Here is a 26,052-nt window from a genome sequence, read left to right as displayed (position 1 = left end):
TACCATAAAAGTAATTTTACAGTCATTATTTCTTAGGGAAAGGAAAAAAGAAGGTGGGTGATGGCTGGTACCTTGAGAACAGTAGAAAACAGGTTAAGAGTTGCTGGGTTAGTACAGAGACGACGAGAGAGTGGCCAGGCTGCTCCTCCATGACGGCTCGTCACTGCGCGGCCTTGCTCCCGTCCTCTCCGCCGCTCTGCAACGCGCCATCCATCATAAACCCTTGTTGTAGGTCACCACCTTGCAATCTGTTGCCATGGCGATCTCGGGCTCAAGGCGAGACACCTCGATCTGCCAGCGGAGAAGAGGAAACAGGAGCAGGCATGATTCAAGCCCTGTGTTTTAGCCTTGAAAACCCTTTGAGGTTTGTAATTCAGTGTGTGTGTGTGTGTGTGTGTGTGTGTGTGTGTGGAGGGGGTGGGGGGGTGGGGGGGTGGGGGGGGGGTCGCATGTGCATGCAAAGTGGAGTGTATGTAATTTGAATGCATTCACAGCTGCTCCCAGAGCCTGGCCTGGGTAGCTGCAGCAGCCATGATACCTGGGACATCTGCGGGAACAGGCTGATGGCCACGGGCAGCGAGAGGCCGAAGGTCACCAGGCACACCAGGCTGTGGATGGGCAGCAGCAGTCTGCGGTGGCTCTGCAGGAAGCGCAGCCTGTGACAAGTCCAGACAGAGACGGAAGGAGATGTGAGGCTGCAATGTGCATCGATCCCCCGATGACTACTGCAAAGCCAGGAGTTATTTTTGGATGTGGAGGAGAAAAAAAACCCAACAAAAAAAACAAAAACATCATGTGCAGATTGGAGGAACATTTCCACACAATTACCGGGTGGGAAAATGTCTCAGTCTGTTTACTGGTTGAGATGAAGATTCAGGTTTTATCTCGTTGTTCATCATTCCTATTCGATAAGTTTGCTTCTGCTCTCGCTGTCCTGGCCTAGTAATAAATGAGCGAGAACAAAGAAAGCACTTCAGGGCAGAACATATGTTGACTTTGGCTCCGTGTGCATCTCTGATATTTGCTGAGTATTTTTAGATCCGACTCTGGCAGATCAGAAGCCTCATGAAGACAGAGAGCAGCAACGACAGTGAAGAATAACGGTTGTAAGGGAGTTTATGAAATAAGTGAAACAGTAGAATATGGGATCTTGTACATTAAATGCAGTTTTAGCCAGGTAACGTCACATCGTGCTGTCAGATGATTAAAGACGACAGAAAAACATGAACATGTAGTGTTGTTAGGAACTGAAAGACAAGAAAGTTCATCTTCAACCAGATAAACAAGCTCATGATTTGGCATTTATGCATCATATTCACAATCAACCATCTGCAGGGATTGAAGATGTTATTTTGAATCAAGCAACATTTTCTCTATAAATTGAATCATTCTAAATGTATTTACACTTGTGTGCATCATGTTAAGTCTTTAGCCAGTGACTTCCTGAGGGAACCAGTATAAAAGCGAGCAGCCGAATAATTAGGTGACGAGTTTGTGGCGTTAGGGTTAGGGTTAAAGATGTTTTTCGATTAATAAATGTTTAAACAGTTCTTGCAAGCATATAAATTTAAACCCCTTAATCAGACAGCTCAATACATTTTAAACAAGAATCACAAATAACAGATTCTTGTTACAAGTTAGTTTTGATTTAACTGAACTCTGCAATTAAAATCAATTTTAAAAAACCAACATACATTTGGTTGACGAAATTATGATAATGTAAAGGTCATTTATTACACACAAACTAGAACGTTTACATTCCGTTTTATTTATAAATTTACTTTAATAGACTGAAAATCTAAATATTTGAATATGTCAGAAGCTCAAACATTATTTTTTTTCAATCACCTTGATTAAAATGTGAAACTTTTCAATTTATAGGTTATGAATATTGGACTAACTCGCAAAACAATTAACTTTTTAATAATTTTGAGATGCATCTGGAAAAGCAGGATGAAGTTGATTATAAGTGTAGTTACTAGGGTTTTCATTCTTCCTGTTATGCTGCAACAAAGAGGGTTTCTTTATACATCACAATGCTTGTGTAGTAAACAATTATAAAGATAATATTTAAAGAATTTATTTTATATTAACTTAAAAACACTTAACAATATCACTGCAATATTCTTGTGTAATCGATTACACAAAAAGTTTGGAGTTCTGTGAACTTGTTCAGGTTTACAGTGCCACTAACTGATCGAAGAATGTATTAAAATTTAATGCAAATATCTATATAAACAACAATGAGTCATGACATCATCTCAATTTTATTGAACGAGCTGTTATTGTTGGTAAAAGTGCTAAAAGGGAGGAAAAAAATGCAGAGTTTTTAGTTCTGAACTCTGAATAAAATTGACATTTTTAATACCAAGTAACTCCGCTCTTAGAGAAAAAACATGTTAAAATAACCTTCATTAATTTACAGGAAGGAAGAACATCCCGACACCAACCTCTCCAGGTAGGACATGACGATCGGGGGCAGGACAAAGATGGGCATCGGGAGGACCACACGTGTGAAGGCGGTCTCCATGATCGCCTGGGGGACAAAGCAATGTGCACGCGCTCCATTTGAAATATTGCAATGACTTGGAAATAAAATGTCTTTGTATGAACCCAGCTGAGTGACAGTGCCTGTCCGGCGGATGATACGTGTCCCACAATCAGCCACCGTCAGTCACATTAGCAAATCGAGAAATAAATAAAGCTGGGACTGTCAAAACAAGTCACAAGTGTGCTGAGCGTGTAGGAAAAAAGAAAAAAAGACACGCTCACATGTCGTGCAGCGATTTTTGAAGATCCCACCACGTTTCCGTTGTTGTCCAGCACATCGATCCCTTCAGACAGCTCGTTGTGTCTCATCAGGCCCACGTTACAGATGTTTGCACTCGCTGACACAGCAGAGAGACGACGACAAACAAGTCACAAACTCAGATATCAAAAGTTGAAATCCTTTAAGTGAACATGAGGTATTAGAAAACAATTGTTTACATACATAAGAGACCAATCCAGCTCTGAAATCACAGATACTTGTGCAGGGTTTATCAAATGTCCATTAAATATCAGAAAACCACTGGTAGTTGCAGTTGCTCATGCTCTACTGTTATGTTAGAGCACAACAGACAATCCAACACAAACGCTTGCTGAAGGTCACCATACATCACTAACAGCAGTTTTCTGTGCCGCATCTGCATGATCTCTCCTTTGCGCACGAGGGTTTTTAGTTTGGTTCAGGCAGAGTTGAAGAAGATGTGTGGCCTTTATACTGTTGAACAGGTTATTGGAACTTGGACCTTTACAAAAGTCAAAGCAGTATCAAACATGCAGTAATTGAAGTCCTTCATCCTCTCATTATTTAGATTTGTATCTTGGATGCTGTAACTATTTACTTTTTTGGGATGTGTGCTCCACACTTTTAATGTGATGCTACTTAAAGAGGATTTAACTGTACACAGGAAGGCTAAAGTCTCTTTAGCATAAAGAAAACACATGACCATATAATGACTGATCATAAATATCGACAACACCGAAGGACAAAGATTTTGAAAAGGATCGTATTTGTTACTTTAAAAAAAATGTACTTAACATTATAACAGCAGCTTGCTGAAAACTTTCAGCCTCTCTAAGATGTGTAAATAAATGCTGATGTCAAAGTGACTCCAGCCAGCAGAGGGCCACACGGTGACCAAACCCGCTCCAGACACACAGGGTCCTTCAGAAACCCACCCACAGCCGGGAAGGGAACCAATCTCTGGATTATCATTCTGGTGGCAGGGCTCAACTTGTTGGCCTTCTGAATCAACACATTCAGTCCCACCTACAAAGGCAAAAAAAAAAAAAGAGAGAAAGAAAGAAAGAAACCACAAGCACATCGAAAAGTTACATGAAAATGTAGCAACCGGATTGAAACGCCGAAGAACACTTTTGCTGGCGAGTTAAAGAAACAGTGCTCTGACATGTTGGCAGCAGCTGCACCGTGTTTGTAAAACCATGTTTCAGGCTCGTGATGAGGACTTCTGATCGTAGTGAAGGAGCACTCACTGCGATCGACACGGCGCTCGTCACAGCTCCCACGTAACCCTGGAGAAACTTGGACGTCGGCGTCGGCTTCAGGGAGTCGACAGAAGCAGCATGTCACACCTTCACGCACAACTGATCCCTGCATGCTCGTATTTAATGTCGTGAAGGAGTGAATGTTAAATCAACTTTAACACTAGCTTCTGTTGTGAGGATCAAAAATCATCAAAGTGGTATACACTGCACATGTTCCAATCGTAGAATCTTGTTTTTTAATATTTAAATCAATGATTGACAGGTTTTTTTTGTACCTTGGTTGCGTTCCGGTTGGCATAGTTCACACAAGCATTGTGGCTCTGGTTCAACCACTGCAGAAATCAGGGAAGAATACAAGTTAATTCCATGAGTAGATAGATACATAGATAGATAGATAGATAGATAGATAGATAGATAGATAGATAGATAGATAGATAGATAGATAGATAGATAGATAGATAGATAGATAGATAGATAGATAGATAGATAGATAGATAGATAGACAGATGTCCCTCCAGGTGGTGAGGCTCGGTTGAAGTGGATGAATGATGTTTCCTCACAGTACCTGCCAGATAATGGTGGACACCACAGTCTGGTTTGGGAGGAGGAGGCCAATGACCTAGATGAAACCAGGGAATAGGAGCTTATTTTGGGACAAAATAAGCTCAAAGGCTCATTTCATCTGCCCCAAACAATGACAATGGGTAACAATCGAGTAAAGTCCAGTGAAATGTGAAACGTATGGCTTCATGTCGGACTTACAATTGGTGTTCCGAATGGTACATAACCTGCACAGTGAAAACATGAGTTTCAGAGTAACAAAAAAAAAAAAAAAAAGTGGCAGAAATGGACCGACTCGGCCAAATTCAGCAAAGATCTTCATCTGAAGTCATACCTGACATTCGAAAAGGCATGAAGATCTTCTCTCCTGTGTCGGGATGAATGATGGCCTGCGTGCAGAGAGCGTGAACACGTCCTCATGCCGCCCAGACACTCGGATGCATGGAGAAGCAGTTCATGAACGACCAACCACTTACCTGCTTGATCTTCTGGGCTTCCCACAGCTGAACCGCCCAAAGAAAAAAAAAAGAAATTGAATTGATCATTGTGTTGACACATCTGTGTTTACGCCACTGGAAAAGTGTCAGTCATGAGCCATCCAGACTGACAGGAGCTGCACTGGACCCGGTTGTGGGTCACAGTGACGTCAGTCAGCCTCACCTGACAGTCCGACACTTCAGGTGGAAGGGAGCCATGTTTGTAGTCCTCAAGCAGCTGCATGGACGCTTTCAGACGTTGCTGCAAAGACAGGAACACATTTTAGATATTTAATATTCAGTTTTAGAAATGTGGAATTCCTCAACATTATTACAGAAACACTTCTTTAATACATGTACACACAGGGTAGAAAATGTGTTTTTCACATAAATTCTTTTGAAAAAATTTTTTTATTTCTCAGACAGTACTTTAGTTGTATTGACCAGAAGATTAAATATTTAGATTTTGTTATATTTTGTTTGAATTCTTTCAGCATAAAAGTCACAAAAATATTAATTAATTTGGAGGACATGATTATAATACAAATGTTTAAATACTTGAAAATGTTCAGTTTCTACATTACAAGGACCCTTTTAATAATATTAGACTTTTGGGGAAATTTATTTTTCCATTTGCCAGTAACAGTTCAAAACAAGCAACTAAGTCTTACTTTATTAACCAAAAAACAAAAAACCCATTACCACTTCAACTATGCCCATTTGAAACATGGACTAAGTTTTAAGAGCCTGACATGTCATCTTCAATAATCCCATTTGTCTTGTTTTCCCTCATTTGCACAAATTTATTTGCGTGAACCTGCAGCAACTGGTTGTAGTGTAAACCGATTAAAGTTGATTAAAGTTAACCAAACACCGTCATCTCATAACTGACTGACTGAGTGAGTGAGTGAATGAATGAATGATTGTTGACTTATTTATTTTCAAGATAGAAACACACAACAATGAGAAAGAAATTAAACAAAAGTATCAGGAGGAAGTTAAAATTCTCCCACCCGCAAACTGAAAATACTTTCAAATAATTGGCTAATTATTTAACATTAAAAACGTATGTTATTTTATTTAACAATATAAGCATTTGATAATTATTTATGATCAAATGCTCATATTGTTAGATAACGTATTCTTAATTATTATTTAATTGTATGATATAGCATCTTATCGATGAAGGCTTTCATCACCCGGACATGTTAATTAATGTTCTACCTCGGACACGAACAAGGTGCTGGGATCGATGATGTCCACGAAGTGTCTCAGTCGACCAAGAAACGAACCCTGGAAGTCAGAACAGAGTTAATTCCTAATTCAAGTGGATGTTTAATAACAGCGGCGGACCGTCATCAACCCTGCAAGTGTGTCACACGGGTCACATATTCATTCATTTACTGTAATTTATCCTCTTAGTTCCTGTGTCTTCAATCAGTCCCTCAGGTTGAACTGATTGTGAAGCCACTTATTAAACATGAAGAGAAGCCCAGATGTCATCTTGTAACATTCAACAGTACAGTCATGAGGATGACACACACACACACACACACACACAGGTTTAGAGCCATTGTATTAATCACTAATTAATATAATTGGTGAATTCCCCCGGGCCCCTCGGCTTCGGAACGACCTGCCCAAAGAGATCACGTCCACAGAATCAGTGACCTCGTTTATCTTCTGAAAACCTACTTTTATAGGCTTGTTTTTATATGAAGTTTACCTTTAATTTGTCTTAGTGTTTCATTGGTTTATTTTGTGTGACAAAGACACATTAAAACCACGTGAGAGTTTTATATATATATATATATATATATATATATATATATATATATATATATATATATATATATATATATATATATATATATATATATAAACCTATGTTCTCCTAAGTGCACAGTGTATCACTTTAATATAATGAAAAAAAACTGGGTTTCAAGATTCAAGTGTAAGAAACTGCACCGCTAATCTGAGTAAGTTCACATTCACCAGCACAAATGGGGCTTTCAGCTGCTGGTCGGCACCCAGTTTATTAGGTCCTCTTCATCAGCATGCCAACAGCTCCGTGTGAGAGCCAACGGTCTCAAAAGACCCAGCAGCACTCCATGCCAAGAGTCTGTTTGGCAACCCAGATGGGCGACAACATAGCAGCTCCAATCACATTCCCTCGGAGACATCTATCAGTTATGAAAGGCAGAAAACTGCAGTGGAGGCGCCCGGTCTCCATCTTAATCATCCCCCTGACATCTAATTGAAACGAGGAGAAACAAACAGTCAGTTCCCAGGAAGACGGCGGCGGGCGAAGCCTGTCCGTCACCACGCGTCTCCTCCTCTGACAGGCCATATGTGCTGCTGCAGTGCTGTTTTGTAAGACTGGGGGGTAGAGAGAAGATCCATGTGAGGAGAGGAGCCCGCCTTTAATTATGCATGAGTCTCAGCTCCCCGGAGAGTACACAAGGCTGGCAGAGCTGGAGCGCGGCAGAGAGCACACACAACGCAAACCCAAAGGAGATTCATGCTGATTCAAGGACTGGCCTGGTTTTAACTGCTTTGGCTCAAAGAGCCCGACGTATCTCCCATTATCATGACCTGCAGGTAGCGGGTGGAAAAATGCGGGGTCAAAATGAACAGATTTATTATTAGAAAGCACACAAATAGGTAAAAACATCTCGGTCACCTGTATAGAGTGCCGTCTGCCATGAAGCAACAAGAAGAAGTCCCCTGTATGTGAAGGTCATGTTGTTGTTTTGTTGTCTTGAGGCAGATTTGTGTCCTTTTGTAGCAAATTTAGCAAAGCCTTCCTGTCTTCTTCTACTTACGGAAATATTTCAACTTATGTGTATCGTCAGACAATTTTCCAGCCTGACTCTGGACTTTTTATGCATCAGCGCATTAGTTGCGTCCAACATGTCTTGCTGTGGCAATTTTGCATTCCTTCATACAAGCGAGGTGTTTTGGAAATGTTGCAATTCCTGTAACTGTTTTCTTTCTGTTTCTTGTTTGTACATTTTTGTTGTTGATCGATTCACTCCGACTCCACCTGTGCAGTGACGACATTAACCGAACACTGCAACACTGGAGAACTGTCATTTCAATAAAGTAACAATAGTTTGCGCTCCCCTGGCTGTGCACCCCTCTTCCTGTGCCCAATGCCCTCTCACATATACAGCCTGTGCCCAACTACCGCCACCATGTGTCCAAATTATACAACAAAGACATTTTTTTATATATATTAAAAAATAAATAATCTGCCAAAAATAATTAGAAATAGTTCCTACACTGTGTCTTTTTAACATCTTTATTTCATTATGTACAGTCGCCTTGGATGTCCTGAAAGGCGCTTATAGTTAAAAATGGATCACAACTTATTTGTGTGTATTTACTAATTACAATATTTGATTGCTTTGTACATTTTTAATACATTCTGCACTTTTTTTGAGCAGATTATTTCATATTGCACTTCTGATGACAGCAGGTCAAGAAGTTTAGTAACAACGCGCATTCTGCTCTGCCTCTATGTACCAGTCAAACAATGGCTGTTTGGAATGAACTGTGCGGGAGCTGCTCTTATCAATGTACCATCAATGTTGAAGGTCACATCGTCTTCCTGCAAGGCTGAACAATGCAAATTATTTTGTGGACGAACAATTTGACGATGAGCTTCAGAGAGAAGGTAAGGAAACAGTCCGTGTGCAGGAGAACAATCAAACTTTGAAGGTGTTACAGTGAGAGGCAGTGATTGAAACACGCGCTGGCTGATTTAAATGGACGCGTAAAGATCAAGATGTCTTGGCTGCAGATCCAAACTGTGATATAATCTTCCAGGCAGCAGCAGCAGCATGCGAGCGGTGGAACCTGTCTGTCAGCGGAGATGTGAAGCAGCAACGACGAGACAAACAAAGATCCGCGACACTGAAACTGCAATCAAAGTCAGAAGTGATCCGATCGCGCGCTGAAGTTCATTGTCAGCTGGGAGGCGTTTTGTTTGGGGGAAACGCAGACCGAGATCGCACATGAAAGACAACTTTGGCTACAAAGTATCATCATCCGGCTGCAGGGCGGGGGAGGAGGTGAGGAGGAGGAGGAGGTGAGGAGGAAGAGGAGGAAGAGGAGGATGGGGGGGCTGTTTTCCCAACCTGCTGAAAACAAAATCACTGCGTGATGAAGAGCACTTACCTGGTCGTACCGGGCTCTCCCGAGCTGGAACGCGGGACACGCCGCAGATTCCGCCATGACACCCAAACTATTTATTTATTAATGAAGTGGAATCATGAAGGGATCTCCAAGTGCAGCGAACTACATTCAGCGAGTTACTCGTGGAGCGGAGCGGAGCCGCGACGTCTGCCGGGACTAGTAGTCCTCCGCTCTGCCTGGATGCTGGCAAAGTTGAAGCGCGTGACTACACATCCCAAATAATCGATCAGGATGGAGAGAGAGAGAGAGAGAGAGAGAGAGAGAGAGAGAAAGAGAGAGAGAAAGAGAGAGAGAGAGAGAGAGAGAGAGAGAGAGAGAGAGAGAGAGAGAGAGAGAGAGAGAAGCTATTACATAACTGTCCGGATCGATCGTGTGCAGGAGATCGCGGGTTGAGGCGTCACGTCAGATTGACCCAATTAATGAGACTGAGGTGCGGCGGGCCGCAGGAGGGAGGAGCGACGATCCGGCAGGAGAGTGAACCTGCAGCGAAAGAAGAAGAAGAAAAAAACTGTAACATCAGTCAACAGGACACTTTCATTATACTCATGTCATGCTGCGACCACTGGCTGTTGTTGATGTTGTTTAACGGAAGGCCCTTCGACAACAATAACTCTGGAGTTACTGCCCAGAAATATTGAGGGAAAAAAAAAAAAGAAAAGAAAAAAGAAATATTGTTTCCTTGCTTGCGTGAAAAATGAAATAAAAACGGAATAACAACTACAGATTCCACGGAAAAGGAGCCTTTACAATACATATGGATTTGTTTTCTGCTGTTGACATGAAACATCCATGCTCTGTTATGAGGCTTCATACGGGGTACAAAGTCGAAGTCTGTCTGGAGTTGCCAAATGTACTATATATTCACGAGAGTAAGAACAAAACAAACTAAACAAGATGAATGTAACACGATACATTTGTCAACAGCTTGATTCATGACGTCAGACACAATTGTCACAGCTTTCTGAAACTTGAGATTCTCCCAAATGGAAGCTTGCGTTTCACATTCCACACTCCTACGACACACCACGAATACACCGGAAATCAAACAGCCGTTAATCATTTTTGGATTTTTTATTTTTGCCTTAATGTAAAATATATGTGCACAGAATCTCTTCAAAACGTTGAACAAACATGGTTTTGAAATGTTTCTTGCTGGCAATAGCGGAATAAATTACTTTAATTGAAAACATTAAATAGACAAGTTCATAATGCATGGCAGAATGTGCATATTTTACCATTGCAGGTCCCAGTTCCATGGACACGACATGATGAGAACTGACTTTACCTGCTTATACTTCATTTTGTTGACATTTAATTTGCACAATTTAAAGTCAAGCACTGTGTTTTGTAAGATGTTTCGATGTCAACATATGTTTCCATGTTAGTGATTAAACCTCAATAAATTAACCCATGGCATAATCTCAAATATAGCTTTTAATACTTCACCCAAAGTACTTCAGCAAGTGTGGGAAGAAATCAGAGAATATGGAGAAAACCACTGCTCAGACTCAATGCAGGCTCAAACTGGGATGGTCCTGACTGTGCAGAATGCTACTTTATGCCAATTTTGATTGAACTCTACATATTTTGGATTCAGATTGTAAAAAACCTCCTTCCAGTTCATTAGTTTTAATTATGTTTTTAGTCCATTAATGAATGTAAAATTCAAATTTCACATTTTGAGAAAGAAACAACTAAGGAAAGTGGTCATTAGTGGCGCTCATCCAAATACATGTACTGTCATACATTATAATATACATTATATAAATGCTGAAACAGCAGGTATTCAGACTTAACAGTAAAGATTGGAGCGCCTTCTAGTGGATACACACCATCACTGCTGCATAACATACAACATCCTGGACATGTTTTTTGTTCCTAAAGAAGCTAAATCGGATAATAAAAACCAAAATGCAATAGTTCATGTGCACTTTATTTTATAACAGTACAGTACTGCGGTCATGTAAAGCGTTGCGAGAAGCTACAGTGCTACTTGGAAGATATATTATCATGACAAAAGTACATGGCAGAATTAACTTAGAACATTTACTGCATTGTTACTTTGTAATACCTGACATGAAATAAGAAAATGTTAATTTCAAGAAATAAAAAGACAAAAAAACTTCCAAAATATATTAAAAGAATCTCATTGCCCCAGCCCGATTTCAGGTGTTCAAGAAACACAATAATTGTTTTTTTTTAAAGAAAAGAAATCAAATACATACAATACGTCTTTAGCCTTAACATTCCTTCATTGTGTGAACATGAATATTTTTTGTTCATTATACAGCATTGTTAATGCAGAAACATCTTTGTCTCATCTTGTTGACACTGAAAAGCAGCATTTAAGTGTCGCAGGAGCATTATGTACTTAAATGCTAACTTCATATATGTAATTAACTGAAGCTGATCTTTGTGACACTGAAAGGGACTATTTGAGATAAAACAGTCTCAAAATACTGTATCAAAAACGCTTTCTTTAAAACCCAATAGTTAATTCAGCGAACACTATTCAGTCCCTGAAGAGCAAATGGAACGCTCTTCAAATGTGCATTTCCCCCCCACCTTCATTAATTCCTTTTATCCAGAAGTGAAAGCGGAGATGGTTTAAGTTAATCTGGCAAAAGCTGACGACCTTAAAGTTTCCTAGTAAGCATGAGCGAAATAATCATCTCACATATCTGATGATATGAACTTGTGTTATCCGTTGGCGTCAAATTGAGACAGTAACCAGCATGCATGTGGGGGTCATAACCTGTCTACGTCAACGGGGCAGTATTTGCAGTGAGAGGACCTGGGTTTTTCAGTGAGATCAGTGTTGAAGCATTGGTCTGGACTCCTGTCGCGACCGTGTGTGGAACGCTCTCCCTCCAGGGACATGCAGTGCACGCCGGTCGCTGCAGTCACTTGTGTCGGTTGCGCACTTGCAGCAGCGTGGGCGTCTGCTCCATGATGCGCAGCAACAGATTATCGATATAGTCCTCCATGTCTCGCACCTGCGCCTTGACCTTCTTCAGCTCGGCCTCACACTTCTCCAGCTGCGCTCCCTGACGCTCCGACGCCGCCTGCTGCTTCTGCATGTCCATCTCCTGCTGCAGCAGCAGGGAGATCAGCTCCATGTTGGTCAGGTGCTGGTACTGAGCCGAGTTGTCCACTGTCGCCTCCTGAAGGTTGAGAAAAGATCAGGAGAGCTTGTTTAGATGCAGAGATGACACATCATCGCACCCGGCCTCGATATCAAACAACCAATCGGATATTTCCTCTCATTTAGACAACGTTGCACAACACAACCACGACACCACTACAGATTCATAAAGCGCCATTCAGACCCTCAGCTCATCGCCTCAGGAGGGTCTGAAGGCAGAGACAGTTTATGTGCACACAGATCGTATGAAAGGCTGTATCACACTGAACCGAAGTGTCTGTTGTGTGCCGTTGCAGTTCCTTCCTTCAGGTACAATTTCAGAGCTTTTAGAAATCTGAGCACGCATTGCTACCAACCTTACATGCATAGATGTATAGCATGTGCTAGATTTTCATTCAAAGAGTTTTATACCAAATGAGCCTGCGAGTGAGGAAACATTGATTTGCAGTGTATGTGTGCGTTACCTCCAGAAGAGAGATGATTGGACGCTGGAGAGGGAGGACAAACTGAGTGGAGAAACAAGACAAGCATTCCCTCCCTGTCCTGTCTCCTCCCATGTCATTTCTGAATACGTTTCAAATGCAGGATAGAAATAATATTTTGTGTTTCATAAAGCTTACAGACTGTTTTAGTCATTTAGTCATCATTTAGAAAGTCATTTAAAACCTCAAAGGGTCGTGTCACCACAACAGGCGAGGTCCTGCTCATCATTTATGAACACCACGTGCACTGTTGGTCTTAATAATTGCTCATTGAAGCATTTAACAGCCCACAGACCTAATGGCATACTGTGATTTATCATGACACGTTAATGACTTCATTTTTATGCTGTTTGCACAAAGCCAGGCCGGTGCAGCATTATTGATATCATTGTGAAATTGGCTTGGCGTGATAAATGTTAACCCATAAATGAATGTAACTGTAGGCATAATAATGGACACCAGGCTCGTCAGACCGTTTGTGCGTATTATATAGAATAGATACTATTTAATCATTGATTCACAGATGGACAGAAAGCTGGAGCGCGATGAGGATTCTCTTATTTCGAATTTGAATACATCCGTTTCAGCTTCTGCATTAAAAATGCATGTTACCAAATATGAAATCATGAATAACTAAACAAGCTCACATCTGTATGTTATTTCATGTGAGCCTGAAGGTCTGGGAATTGTTATCTGAGCCAGCGGAGTGTGTCTCACTCGAGGGGAGTAATGGATCAGTATTTCTCTCCACAGTGTTGGAGACAGCTGCAGACTAGGATGTCTTCTGACAGACTGATCCTGGGATGGTCTGAATATCTGTTGAGTTCTTATAGCAATTAAGACAGAAATAGTCCTCCTTCGTATCACGATTAGTTTTGAAGTCTATTACTTTTTTTTTACCTGAGTTTTCTCAGCCTCAGCTGCACCCTGATGGGCGGAGCGTCCAGGGTGGATGGTCGATTTCAGCTTCTCCAGAACTGAGCGGCTCTCCTTTTTCTCTGATTGGCTGGACGTTAGCGGCTTCACTGCATGAGATCTGGAAAAATGAGGAGGTCAGGACGAGTATTTCATCCCAGTGCAGAGTTCCTTCCTGTTAATTCTGCTTGTCCAGTCAAGTGACGGCGTGTCACAGCACTTCGTAACAATCAGCAGCTATTTATCCAGACTGCATAGAGAGAGCGAGGATAAAACAGTTCCTCCTGTGTGAAAGGGAGGTGAAGACATATATAGACTAAGATGGGGTTTTAAAAGTGTTTGAATATCAGGCCCTTAACAGAGCTTGAACCACATTGTTCTCCACCAACTCCTCCAACTTTCACCATACTTATGAAGTAAGTAGTTGTTGATTTTTTATTGAATTGAGTCTTTTTTTTTAATAATCTAGTACTATGGTTTATATATAACCTTATTGTATTATTTAAATCCCTCCATATAACACTCACAATAAATGCAGTCATCAAAACGAGTATTATAATAAAATAATTGTGTGTTTTAGCTTACACTTCACCTCCACGTGTACTTTTTAATCGTAGCTTGTTTGTTTGGGTTTTTTTCAAAATATGAAAAGAAAAACCATGCTGGGAGATGGCATTCTTCCAACAGCCACTTTGAAAAGCATTAGTCTAAAATCTGCATTATACTTCAATCAGGTATATTTTAGATCCACAAATAAATTAATACACATTAAAATCTAATAATCGAGTAACAATGATTTTGATTATGTGGCCATGAATGAAAAAAAAAATACTTTGTGTAGAGAGGAAGAACAAAAATGATTACGGCGTGTAAATTCATCAAGGGTTAATAAACTTATAATTAAATGGAAAAGTGGTTCTTTATCGGATTCACTGCTCTGATTTTGTTGCACTTGTTTATTAGGAAGCCAGTTGGCAAAATATAAAATAGTTAATAGTATATCAACATTCAGAATATGTGATTATAAGACGGAAACTTATCTTTCAATAGCAGGCAGCCAAATAGCAGCAAAATTAGCAGGGTAATAAGAGTACAACAAAATTACAATATAGGCAACAAGAAGCCGAAACGTGAGATGAAGAAGAGAAAATGGGAAAGCAAAGCCAAGAACAAAGAAGCGGAGCGCCATCCAACAGCTTTGGATGAAATGGCAGAAAATAGGTAGAAAAATGCATTCAAACTCCAAAACAAGCCAGAGCCGCAAGTAATAAAACTGTCAGAGCAACCAAAACCAAACAAACATCCTGTTTACATAGTATGTGTGTGTGTGTGTGTTATTTTGGGTTTAGTACGGCTTGTCTCTGTGTATTCAGAGTCTCACCTGCTCTCCTGACGGGGCAGGTTGCTAGCTGGCTGTGTCTCCTCAGGCAAAAGTGAGTGGCGTGCAGCCAGGGGCTGGTCAGTGGTGGAGGTGGTGGAGTAGGAGGAGGTGTAGGGAGCCACGGCCAGCGTAGTGCTGGCTCCAGCACATGGCCCTATGCTTGAGGGATGTATGGAGGGGCAACAGACAGGGGTATCAGCTGGTAAGGAGAGTGCAGAGTAGGTAGAGGGTGGAGAGAAATCAGGCTCTCGCAAAGATTGACCAATCTTTGTCTTTGAGGGGGTTCTCGAGTTTGGTGCTACTTGTGCGTGAAGGTCTTCAAAGTTAATCTCGGACGGCTTTTCTGTTACACTGTGATGTGTCTGGTCGTTGTCTATGCTACTTTCAAGCTTTATGGAGGACAGAGCTGCTTTTGTGGGCTGATACGATGACGGACCTTCACTGAACTCATCGGAGATGTTTTGAACGAGGCACAAAAACTGTTCAAACTCCCTTTCTCCACTTTTGCTTCGGCCATTTTGGCTGTCAGTGCTGCTCTGTCGGGATACTCCCTTTGGCCGTATTCGTGCACTAACTACCGCTGGAGTAGACCCTGCCTGGTCCGGTTTGGCTAACTCGGCTTGCAGATTGCCATTATCATCAATGTCCCTCTGTGTCTTTTTCCAATTTTCGTCACTTCTTTGCATCTCATCTCTGTCTTCACTTTCAACATCCAATGAATCTTGTGCTTGACTATAAGACATTAAAGCAGCAACATCTCGACTATTGACCCTGGAGTGACCGTAAGGTGCGAGGTTTTTCAGTTTGCACTGACGTGCTTGACAGTTGCCTTGGCAAACTGTAGATACTTTGCACAGTTTGTGTGAAGACGCAGTGATTTCGAAGGAAGAGTTAATCTCAGGTATGTAGGTATCCTTCAGCATGAACATGTCTTCTGGTGCTTTTGTCTCATTGCAAAGAGCCGTTTGTGAGTCTTCTGGTAGTGGCGAAAAGGTCCCGCTCAAAGTATTGATGCTTTTGAGGCTATCAGCTACCTCTGATAGAGAAGATCCATCAGAATCGATAAAACCAAAGTCTGTATGATTCACATTCATGTTCAAATCCCCTAACGTCAGCGAGAAGGACACGTTATTGTTGATGCACGTGGTTTCTGGTGGATTTGCCTCAAGTATCTTCTCCGTAGGAATTGATAAACTATCCTGTACGTTGACATCTGGCTTTGAGGGAATAGTGCATGGCATGCTCAAAAGGTCTGTAACAGAAATGTCTCTGTCAGCAGGCACGTTCGGTCCTGAGTTGTTTAATGCATTCACAGTTTCGTCAGCATTTGTGGATGAACGATGGTTGTTCACTTTAGGTGGTCCATAATTTGCTCGACACACTCGTCCATACAGGTCTTGCTCAAACAACATCCCGGCCCAGCGATCACTTTCATACTCCAAAGGCTCATATTTGAACTTCTTCTCTCCCAGCGTGAATTCAGGAGGAGAGGTGATGTTTGGTCCCGGCTGGGATCGACGGCAGTCTGTGGTCTCGCTGCCTGAGTGAGGGTCTGGAGAAATACTGTTTCTTTTGGATTCCCCTTCTTTTCCACGTTGCAGTGAGGCCACGCCGGTCTGAGAGAGGAGGTAGGCCTCTTTATGGACAGCGAGCTCCTGACCTCTGTGCAGCCAGCCGTCAGAAAAAATCTCATTCACTGAATTCCGTAAAACTCTCCTGGGCGGTAACGGTGGAGGCTCCTCTTTGCATGTCAGTAGTTCCTGTGCCTGATTATTGTGACCGAGCGGGGGATAACTACGTTTACGACACAAGGTGGGACTGGGTCTTGGCTGCTGTGGAAGGAGGCTCTCTTTCGGGGAGTTGAACCTGCTAGTGGCGAAGGCGTCAAAGGACTCGTCATCACGTTCTCCTGCACTCTCTGACATGGAGCGAGGAGCAGAGTTGGACGAGTTCGAGGTGGCTCCTTTTGCTAATAAGACCGGGAGAGATATCTGTCTGGCTACTGGCCTGGGGCGTTCTCGCTTTATTGAAGCCATACTTGCCGTGATGACTTCATGAGCAGCGGCTGCTGAGCAGGGGTGATCGGGGAGGGTCGTGTAGTGAAAAGGAGATGAGCCAGAAGAAGAGCAAGGCACGAAAGGAGGCGACTTCTGCAACTCTTCTGCTATAAGCTCCTCAAAAAAGGGGTTGCACTGGATTCGTGGGAGGAAAGGGTTTGAAGGGGAGATGGGTGCTGAGGATGGGGAGGCTGAAGGGGTGAAGAGATTGATGTGACTGCAGTCATCGGGTGAGACGTGACTGGGGGGGGAGGCAGAGGGAGAGGAGCACTGAGGAGGTACGGGGGAGCGAGGCGGGAGGGGAGGGGGTACATCTGAGCTGTTTTCTACCTTAGGAGAAACTTCCAGCCTGTGGAGGAAAATAGGGCACAATAGTCCTCTTAGTTAATTATGTGCCAGGTCACCAGATGGGGAACATCGTTCTCACACAAACAGAAAAGACAACCAGACTATGAGTCGATATAACGGGGGGGGGTATTTTTTTTGCCCACTATACAAACATCAGAAGATATAAAGTTGGCCAAATGGCAAATTTATGGAAAAGGGTAACAGAAATATAATTGAAAAGCAAAGCACGTTTGCAAATAATTTCAAGCAAAAATAATGATGGATGCATCATAGCCATTCTAGCACCACCTGCATAGGCAGCTATTCTGTTGGGTCAGCTCATATCATCATGGAATGATTTATTGCAGATCTTTTTTTTTTTTGGTTTATCACAGTGACTTTGCTACAGGAACACACCACAGTAAAGAAAATGGCAATGGCGAAGTGCTCTTAGTGGAAAATGCAGTATGAGGCGATGACACAGCATGGTCTTAAAATGGAGAGTGAACTACAATCTAAATCAATTCCATTTGCAAGATGAGCAGTGAGCAGAGCAAACCCTGGACTCAGGACACCCAACTGAAAGCAGGTCATTTACATGCCTACGCAACAAACCCATGAAGCCCAGAGGCAAAACTTGCCAATGAAGCCCGACTCACCTGGGCTTGTTCTGGGAGTCGCCAGAGCCAAACCAGCCTCTTAGTCTCCCCTCAGAAGCAGAACCAGCCTGGTTGAGGTCCGACTTTGCTGGAAGAGAGTCACTCCTCCCACCAGAAAATAAGGTCTTTTTAATTTTCCTGGCTTTATCAGGCGACCCATCAGCAGAGGAGACGATTGGCGTTGCCCCCTGAACCAGGCGACCCCCAACCTCTCGATTTGGAGGCAACGACGATGACGACGACGCCTCCTGATCTTCCTCTTTCTCTTCTTTCTTGGTCTTGTCAAAGGACCAGCGTCGGCCCTCTGCAAAAGAGACTTTGTCCTCGCTTCTTTTGGTGAGATTCTGCAGCGAGCGAGACAGCGGGGAGCATTTCTCCAGCAGGACCAGCTTGGACGGGAGCGCTGCAGAGCTCTTCGGAGTCGACGGCTCAGAGTCGTACACATGGCTTCCATTTATACACAAGGACGACTTGGACTGAGTCATGGTCTGGCCTTTGAGAGACTCCACTGTGGGATTTGTTCGAGGGAAGGCGGTGGTGATCTTACTAACTTCATCGCTGAAAGCTCGCTTGTGTGTGAGAACCTTCGTGGTGTGCTGGCTGGTGAGCACTGGGAGAAAGGCAAAAAAAACCAAGCAAAATTGAGGTCAAAAGGGATTTTTTTAATCAAATCTTTTAGCTTAATCTTCATATTCCTATCCTGTTACCACAAATAAGAATGTGCAAGTTCAGTGCTCAGAGTAATAAATTCAGAACCAATTATAATATAGAGGAAATTAAATAAAAAAAATAAAAAACTAGACAATCAAAGAATGGGGCTTTGTCAGTAATTCCCAGGACTTCCTCGGTAAAATCATCCAATCATGGGACAAGATGTGTCACAAATAACTGCCAAATATTTAAAGCTGAAGATGGGAGAACGACTGAAAAGTCTGCAGTCTTAACACCTAAATAAACCAGAGGGTTAAAGAATATTCTCATTTATGATTACCGTAGTTTTTCTGTGAAATGCTTATTATTGTGGGGTTTTTTTTCACTTTCACAAGGAAGTGGCATTAAGCCTGTTACATTTACTGACAAAGGGGGACCCCAAGTGGATGAAATAGAAATAGCACTTAATTCTAGTCCATTGCAGCCTATGTGAGTTGGACATTATTTAAAATTCAAAAACCCTTAAAGCTTCACTTCCTGGATTTGGTCTGCAGGCTGGATGTGTGACACACCTGCTGTGTGCAATATAGTCGAAGAATTACACATGTTGTTCTTGATTTTAATGAGTGAGGAGAAAGGGTTTAGAGTTGTTGAAGTTTATACTGTGAGAAGAGATGAACATGTGTTTCATCATTATAACAGTGAATAGTTTTCCACTTTTTGTTATATTATTTAGGTTTAGTAGTTATCAATCTGATTGATTGCAAAAGTTTGACCACAGATATGACCACAGACACCACAGATATGAATGGTCAATAGTTTTGTTGTAATGGCTGTAGCTAGAACCCAGTGGGGGTAAAGGAGGGGGCACAACCTGCAGCGGTCCATCATGGGGCATGTTTTTGGTGAGCCCAGGTCAAACTACAGAACAACTATCTGTGGTTATCAAGATCACAACATGTTCCCAATGAAGTCATCAGACACAGGTCCAAACAACTCCCACATTTATTGAGTATTTGTGTTATTTTGTGAAAAGAAAAAAGAATAAAAAAAAAATCTAGTCATTGTTTATTGGTCTGATGGATGATGGAAGCCGACTATTCTCTGTTACCAAACATTTAAATTTCACATTTTATGTTCATGCTTCTTTTCAAAGCCTACCTTTCTTAGCCAAGGCTGTCTCTCCATAGTGGGCGTCCACTCTCACTTTGCTGGTGTAGATGGGGGAGCTGGGAGGATCTGACAGCAGGTCCAGACAGGGGGGCGGTCCGAGGTTATCACTGGCCATGGAAGACAAGCTGCTGTCTGAAGCAAGCGACGAGCACGACCTCGTGTCGGACGACTTGCGCAACCTGCCCTTGAAGAAATCCTTCACCTTACTCCTCTTCTCCTCTGTTATCTCTGCTTCTCGTGACTCCGCCGGCCCGCCGCCCTCTTGTCCAAATGGCTGAGAGCCGGACAGGGCGGCGTAACGCCCGGGCACGATGGCCGAGGAGGATTCCATGTCCCCCCTCTTCCTGCCCGTGACGCGGTCCTTCAGCTTGCCGAACGCCGAGCGAGGCTTGTCCTTCATGGTGAGGTCAAACATGCTGGCGGTCATGTTGTTGCGAGTGAACTGGACTGTCACCTGGAGTTCACCTCGCGCCTTCTCCTTCCTGCCGGCCTTAGAGTTGAGCTTGAACCATCTGAAATTAATGAAACACAGCAGTTAACATCCCTGATAAGGCAATTGATCCCATATGAAAACAGCCCAGCACTTCAGCAGGGTATCTTCAGTTCGATGAGCTTTTCAAAAGCTCAAATCACAACTCCTGCAAGAATTTCCTTTTGGAAAAAAATCTGTCCACATATTACATAATCTGGATGTATTGCTCAAGGGGCGATGCTAAAAAAACATGTCTGCGGCAGGCAGGAGATTCCAAATTCCTCCAGGCAGGGTCCACCCACATCCACCTGAGTATGTGCTGGGAGAGAAAAAAAGATACGGAGGAGTCCGCCAGTGAAATCCTCCCTCTGTCCTGGCCTCCAGCGGACCCGAGAAAAAGTTACAGAACCAAAACTAGCAGGAATTCATGAGTGAGTTTTACTGAGTGGAGAAACAGGAGAGAGGGCGGAGAAGCCACAATTAAAGCCAGATGTGTAGAGCAGCTTCTGCGCCTCAGTGCTGATTGTGGACATGTTTCACACAGTAAGAAGGCAGTTATGTCATCTGTTTCACAACTGGGCTCTTCAACAAATGATCACAACTCATGGCTCTCAACTTAGCCCTGTATTGTGTTGTTGTTGTTTTATTTACATACTTCTTCCATAAATAAAACTAATAATAAAACTAATTTGGAGTTGAAACAACCCAGAAATAACCCACCATACATAACAGGTACATACCTGATATGTATAACAATTTAATAACCGAATAATGTTGCAAAACCAGTCACTTACGACAGTCACTTCTCTGATGCAGAGCTCCAATAGAGGCAGACGCTATCGACTGTCGTTCAATACTCAGTCTATTTGCTCCCTTTTCTTTCAGAAAGAGGTCTATGTTTCAGGTTAGCAAGTTATTTTTAATCATAATGCCTGTCATTTTGAGGAAATGAGCCTGTGTTTGACCACTTTTTTCTATGTTTAACTTCCAAGTGAATCAAAATGTCCAAATTGTAGTTTTCATATCAAATTATGTGGACTGACTTTAATTCATAGACATTCACTGGTTATTACTCCTGTTTTTATTATCAATGACTGCAGCAATCCAGTCACACTTATACTGGTACATGGCTGATTCTTCAAGACTGACAGGCAGAGTGACAATTAACAACACTCTTTTGACTGCTGTTGTTCATGTTGGTTTCAAGACATTATTGACAAACCGCATGGGTCAACGACACTGGATCTGGATTTCAGTGTTTCCATGGGCTCAGGTCTGTGGTCAAGTCCACAGAAATATTCTGCAAAAGCTTTCAATTGCACTTTTTCTTTTCTTTTCACAACTATAATTGTTATGCATTTTTATGATTCTGTCTCTTGTGGCAAAGAAGTGCAGTAGTTGAAGTCAGTTCTCAGGCTACTCCAATTTCCTCCCACTGTCCAAAAACATGAGCTTTAAGCTAATTGGTGAATCTAAGAGGGATTGTGTGTGATTGTGTGTCCGTCTCTCTGTGATGGACCTTACTGCTCATCTTGATGTGCAGTGCAGTGTGCAAACTGCTGCTCATGGAAAATAGAAGTCTGAAAGAGCAATAATGTCTTTTCTATATGTCATCCTCCAAGACACCATATCTGAATAGAACTCCTCCACAACAAGGGCATCAAACTTGAGGCTAATGGGCCACAACCAGGCCACTGGAGGTCCACCGAGGCCATAGAATGACGTTGCAAATGTAACATAAAATACAAACATGGCTGTTCACTGAAATAAACTTCTTGACTTAATTTCTGACCTGTCAGGTGTATTTCTCGACATGAAGACGAACGAGTAAAGCCAGATTCTCTAATTAAAGCTTTCACGTTGGCATTAAAACTGAATATTTAGTCAAATCAGAGCATGGAAGTGTACAGCCTTGCACTAAAACAAAGAGTTTGACAGCTTTAGACAGTAACTGGTCAGATCATGGCTGTCAATCAGTGCAGTGGAAAGCTGCATGTTATTCTGATCATTTTATCTTCATGGACATAAAGACGTGACTCAAGACTTTGTGTTTCTGAGCAGTGAACTGACACATGGTGAGAATTAATAAATAAATAAACACATAAATAAATAAAACCCAACCTACTCATCTCGGGGACACACTCCCTCCTGAAAGATCCTGTCAAGAGGGATGATGGTTTGACCGAGGAACACGTCCAGGCCGATAAGGACCCGGTGCATGACGGTGAGCACCAGGTCGCCGCTCCCCGGGGGGTAGCCTCCGCGCCCGCCGTCCTCCAGGATGCCGGGCAGCAGCTCGAAGCAGCACTCCTCGTTCCACTCCGGCACCTCCGCCTTCTCCACCAGCCCCGTGGTGTACTTCTCCTTCCCGGCCTGGATGATGGTGTACAGGTAGCGGCTGCCATGCTTGCCCTTGGTGCGCAGTCCCCGCGCGCGGAGGACGGTGACATTCACGTGCGTCGGCACCCACCGCTGATCATCGTCCAGATCGATCAGCGACATCATCCTGCACGGCTGCACGGTGGGGGGCCTGCACGCACCCGCAATAGTCGGAATTTGGCCTAGCAGCTGCAGATTTCAACGACCATCCCTCGTTTTGTTTTGCTTTTTTTTAACGCTGCGCCAGAGTTTCCGTGATGCGCAAAATGCCTCTGCAGAACCTCTCCAAAGTGTGAGGTCAGCTTCCACACGGCGACACTCGGGCTCTGCTCTGCAACCTGCTATCGTCTATCGTCTATCGTCTATCGTCTATCGTCTATCGTCTCTCTTCTTTCAGAGCAAATCACGTCCAGCAGTGAAGCGCCTCAAGAATCCTCATCAGTCAGTTCACACTGCGCACACGTTAGTTTACAGTCCTGTGTGTGTGTGTGTGTGTGTGTGTGTGTGTGTGTGTGTGTGTGTGTGTGTGTGTGTGTGTGTGTGTGTGTGTGTGTGTGTGTGTGTGTGTGTGTGTGTGTGTGTGTGTGTGTCTGTGTGTGTTGTGGACCGCCCTCCTCCAGACAAGAGGAGGGATGCCGCAGAATTAAAGAGAAACACCCAGCCGAGCGTCCATAACACACACACACACACACACACACACACACACACACACACACACACACACACACACACACACACACACACACACACACACACACACACACACACACACACAACCAGCTTAAAGTTGGCTTTGTAGAAATGTTTTGTTGAGTCATACTAATTCCTGTGCGCTCATTTCTCCATTAATAAAATCTTTACATTGAGGGACATCGTCTTTGCCACTGCAGCGCCATCTAGTGGATTTTCATTCCAGCTGAGAAAAATCAACACAAAGACAATTGGACATCACATAATACTCCCAGATGGAGGAGCTGCAGGAGCGATTTCTTACACAGACCATATGAACGTTTCAAGGATTTACGGTAAACCAAAACAGTTCAATACATAAAGGAATATTAATGAGTCTGCTTAATTTTTCTGTAGTGTATTTAATCTATCTATCTATCTATCTATCTATCTATCTATCTATCTATCTATCTATCTATCTATCTATCTATCTATCTATCTATCTATCTATCTATCTATCTGTCATGACATGACTACACAATTTTACGAAGCCGGCTTGTAGACAAACCTCCCAGAGACACTTCCTGCCTGAAACATTTCTGTGCAATATTAAAAACAATATTATAAAAATATTTCCATCATACCTTTACAGTAAATAGCTCATGTTATATTCAAATACAGACAAAAACCCAATAATCCCACATGCCTTGTCATGATGCATTTTTTTTTCTGAATTTTGAGAAATCATTATCAATATAGATAAATGAAGAAATAAAAAAGCTAAGTATTATTGAGTTAAAATAAACACTTTATCATTGGTATATTCTACATGTGGGTAGGTTAAACATGTTTTTATTGGTTTCTTTCTGATCTTAACAACTGAAATCATCATTGCAGGGTTGGAGTCACATTTCTCTTCTTCCAGAAAGCTGGAGAGATTCAGCTTTACACACAGAAGCTCACGCTTTCAAACACATTCTGCATCTCAACATTTTATCTCAGACGTGAGAGAGATGAAGAGATGGAGTGGTCACACTGAATATTGATTTGACCTCAAATTTGCTATCATCACTTCTTTTAATCCAATTGCTAAAATGTGAAATACACCCCTCTACTTATTATCTTTTTCACACTGAAGTATTTTACTTTTAACGTGTTGAAGACTCCTGCACAGAACAATATTCTCACAAGATGTCAAAATGTTGAACAAATCAAAAAAATGACTAATATGGACACTTATGGTCTCAAGGAGCAGTTTTCCCTCACAACCCTGTTTTCTGATCTCTTCCTGATGTTGCTTCACATTTACAGCAACTGGCTTCACAGCACCTGTCAAATAAAGAAAATAACGGGGATTTCTGTCAGGTGATGCTGTGGCCAAAGTCAAGGAAATAATCCTCTTGATATTGACTTCAATCCCATCTATGTATCCAGTGGAAGACAGTTAGCATTAGCATGAGCATTAACATTAATCACAGCCAGGTTGATTCTGTTATAGATGGAGCAGCAGCCTCACTTCGCTCCACACTTGATTCTGCTGCCCCCCTGAAGATAAACAACAACTCAGAGGAGGATAGCTCCATGTACAATGATCATTTGTTAACACTAAAGTAATTGGCATGAAAACTGGAGAGAAAATGGCCCTTAAGTCAATTAGAAGTATTTCAAACTGCCTGGAGAGAGTTTGTTCCCCTAAAGAACGGCCCTCGGCAAAACTGGAGCTGCCTCCTGTTCCTCTTTAATAGAAGACATCAGGTACAAGTCCAGGTTTCTCTTCAGCGCTGGAGCCAGGCTGACAACAGTCACAGCTCTGTCCAGCCTCATATCCATCAACTTTGAGCAGTCATGACTTTGTAAACGTCTGTAATGGCAAATATTTAACTATTAAGGATCAAATTAAAGACTCGCTGCTCAAAGCTGCGGCCACCGATCAACCACATCAGCTTGTTGAACTGGACACTCACTGTCATAAAGTTATAAATGCCTGGATGAGCCGAAATGTTCTTCTTCTGAACTCCGATTTGTCCCAAAGCATCTGACAGAGAAATAATCTCAAGATATAGTAACTTTGGATGGCAATATTTTGACTAACCTGTCAGATTTATACTTGCTACCATCAAAAGTTGCACATTTTATCTCGAAATCCATTCAGAAACAAAACGTAATAATAAATACGTGTCAGTAATACATCAGTATAAAGATGGATCCCGTCCAACATTGGCTCTTAAACATGTTTTCTCTCAGTAAAGTCTCGATAGTGTTTTTTCTTAACTTCATCACACACTTCAATAACTCCACAACCTACAACTGATGTGACGCTGCTGATGGGTCAATGAGGGAATAAACATGTTTTCATCTTCAGTGCTTATTTTATTTAACATAAATAAAAAACAGAAACTATTAAGATCTGTAAAAATCCGACTGATGCTTCACAGTGTTGATAACAGCCACTTTG

At 42.3% G+C, this 26,052-nt stretch overlaps 2 protein-coding genes across 2 annotated transcripts; both read right to left on the bottom strand.

The window, feature by feature from the left end:
- Positions 1 to 213: 213 nt before the first annotated feature.
- Positions 214 to 9,326, bottom strand: sfxn5b (sideroflexin 5b; the record flags this gene model as incomplete). Its single annotated transcript, XM_080502520.1, has 14 exons — positions 214 to 291; positions 539 to 656; positions 2,451 to 2,536; positions 2,773 to 2,888; positions 3,724 to 3,814; positions 4,039 to 4,104; positions 4,326 to 4,382; positions 4,616 to 4,669; positions 4,813 to 4,838; positions 4,946 to 5,000; positions 5,088 to 5,114; positions 5,272 to 5,349; positions 6,312 to 6,380; positions 9,270 to 9,326. 14 exons carry the CDS (start codon positions 9,324 to 9,326, stop codon positions 214 to 216), a joined length of 978 nt encoding a protein of 325 aa, XP_080358646.1.
- Positions 9,327 to 11,249: 1,923 nt separating this feature from the next.
- rab11fip5b (RAB11 family interacting protein 5b (class I)) lies at positions 11,250 to 23,227 on the bottom strand. Its single transcript, XM_080502577.1, has 5 exons — positions 22,675 to 23,227; positions 20,066 to 20,589; positions 18,254 to 18,863; positions 13,815 to 13,950; positions 11,250 to 12,451 (listed from the first exon to the last, which is right to left on the bottom strand). Exons 1-5 carry the CDS (start codon positions 23,052 to 23,054, stop codon positions 12,191 to 12,193), a joined length of 1,911 nt encoding a protein of 636 aa, XP_080358703.1. The 5' UTR covers positions 23,055 to 23,227; the 3' UTR covers positions 11,250 to 12,190.
- Between the last annotated feature and the right edge of the window lie 2,825 nt (positions 23,228 to 26,052).

This window comes from Blennius ocellaris (assembly GCF_963422515.1).
Source record: "Blennius ocellaris genome assembly, chromosome: 9".
Lineage (NCBI taxonomy): Eukaryota > Metazoa > Chordata > Actinopteri > Blenniiformes > Blenniidae > Blennius > Blennius ocellaris.
The sequence above is the reverse complement of the archived record's forward strand: the minus strand, read 5'-3'. Positions and strand labels throughout refer to the sequence as shown.

Coding starts and splice junctions, on each gene's coding strand:
- rab11fip5b (XM_080502577.1), bottom strand. CDS start 23,054: ATGATGTCGCTGATCGATCTGGACGATGATCAGCGGTGGGTGCCGACG. Junction 13,951..18,253: donor GACTCCCAGAACAAGCCCAG/GTGAGTCGGGCT, acceptor TCATTTTTCCAG/ATCTCATGCAGTGAAGCCGC. Junction 12,452..13,814: donor CTGAGGCTGAGAAAACTCAG/GTAAAAAAAAAG, acceptor CTCAACCTTCAG/GAGGCGACAGTGGACAACTC.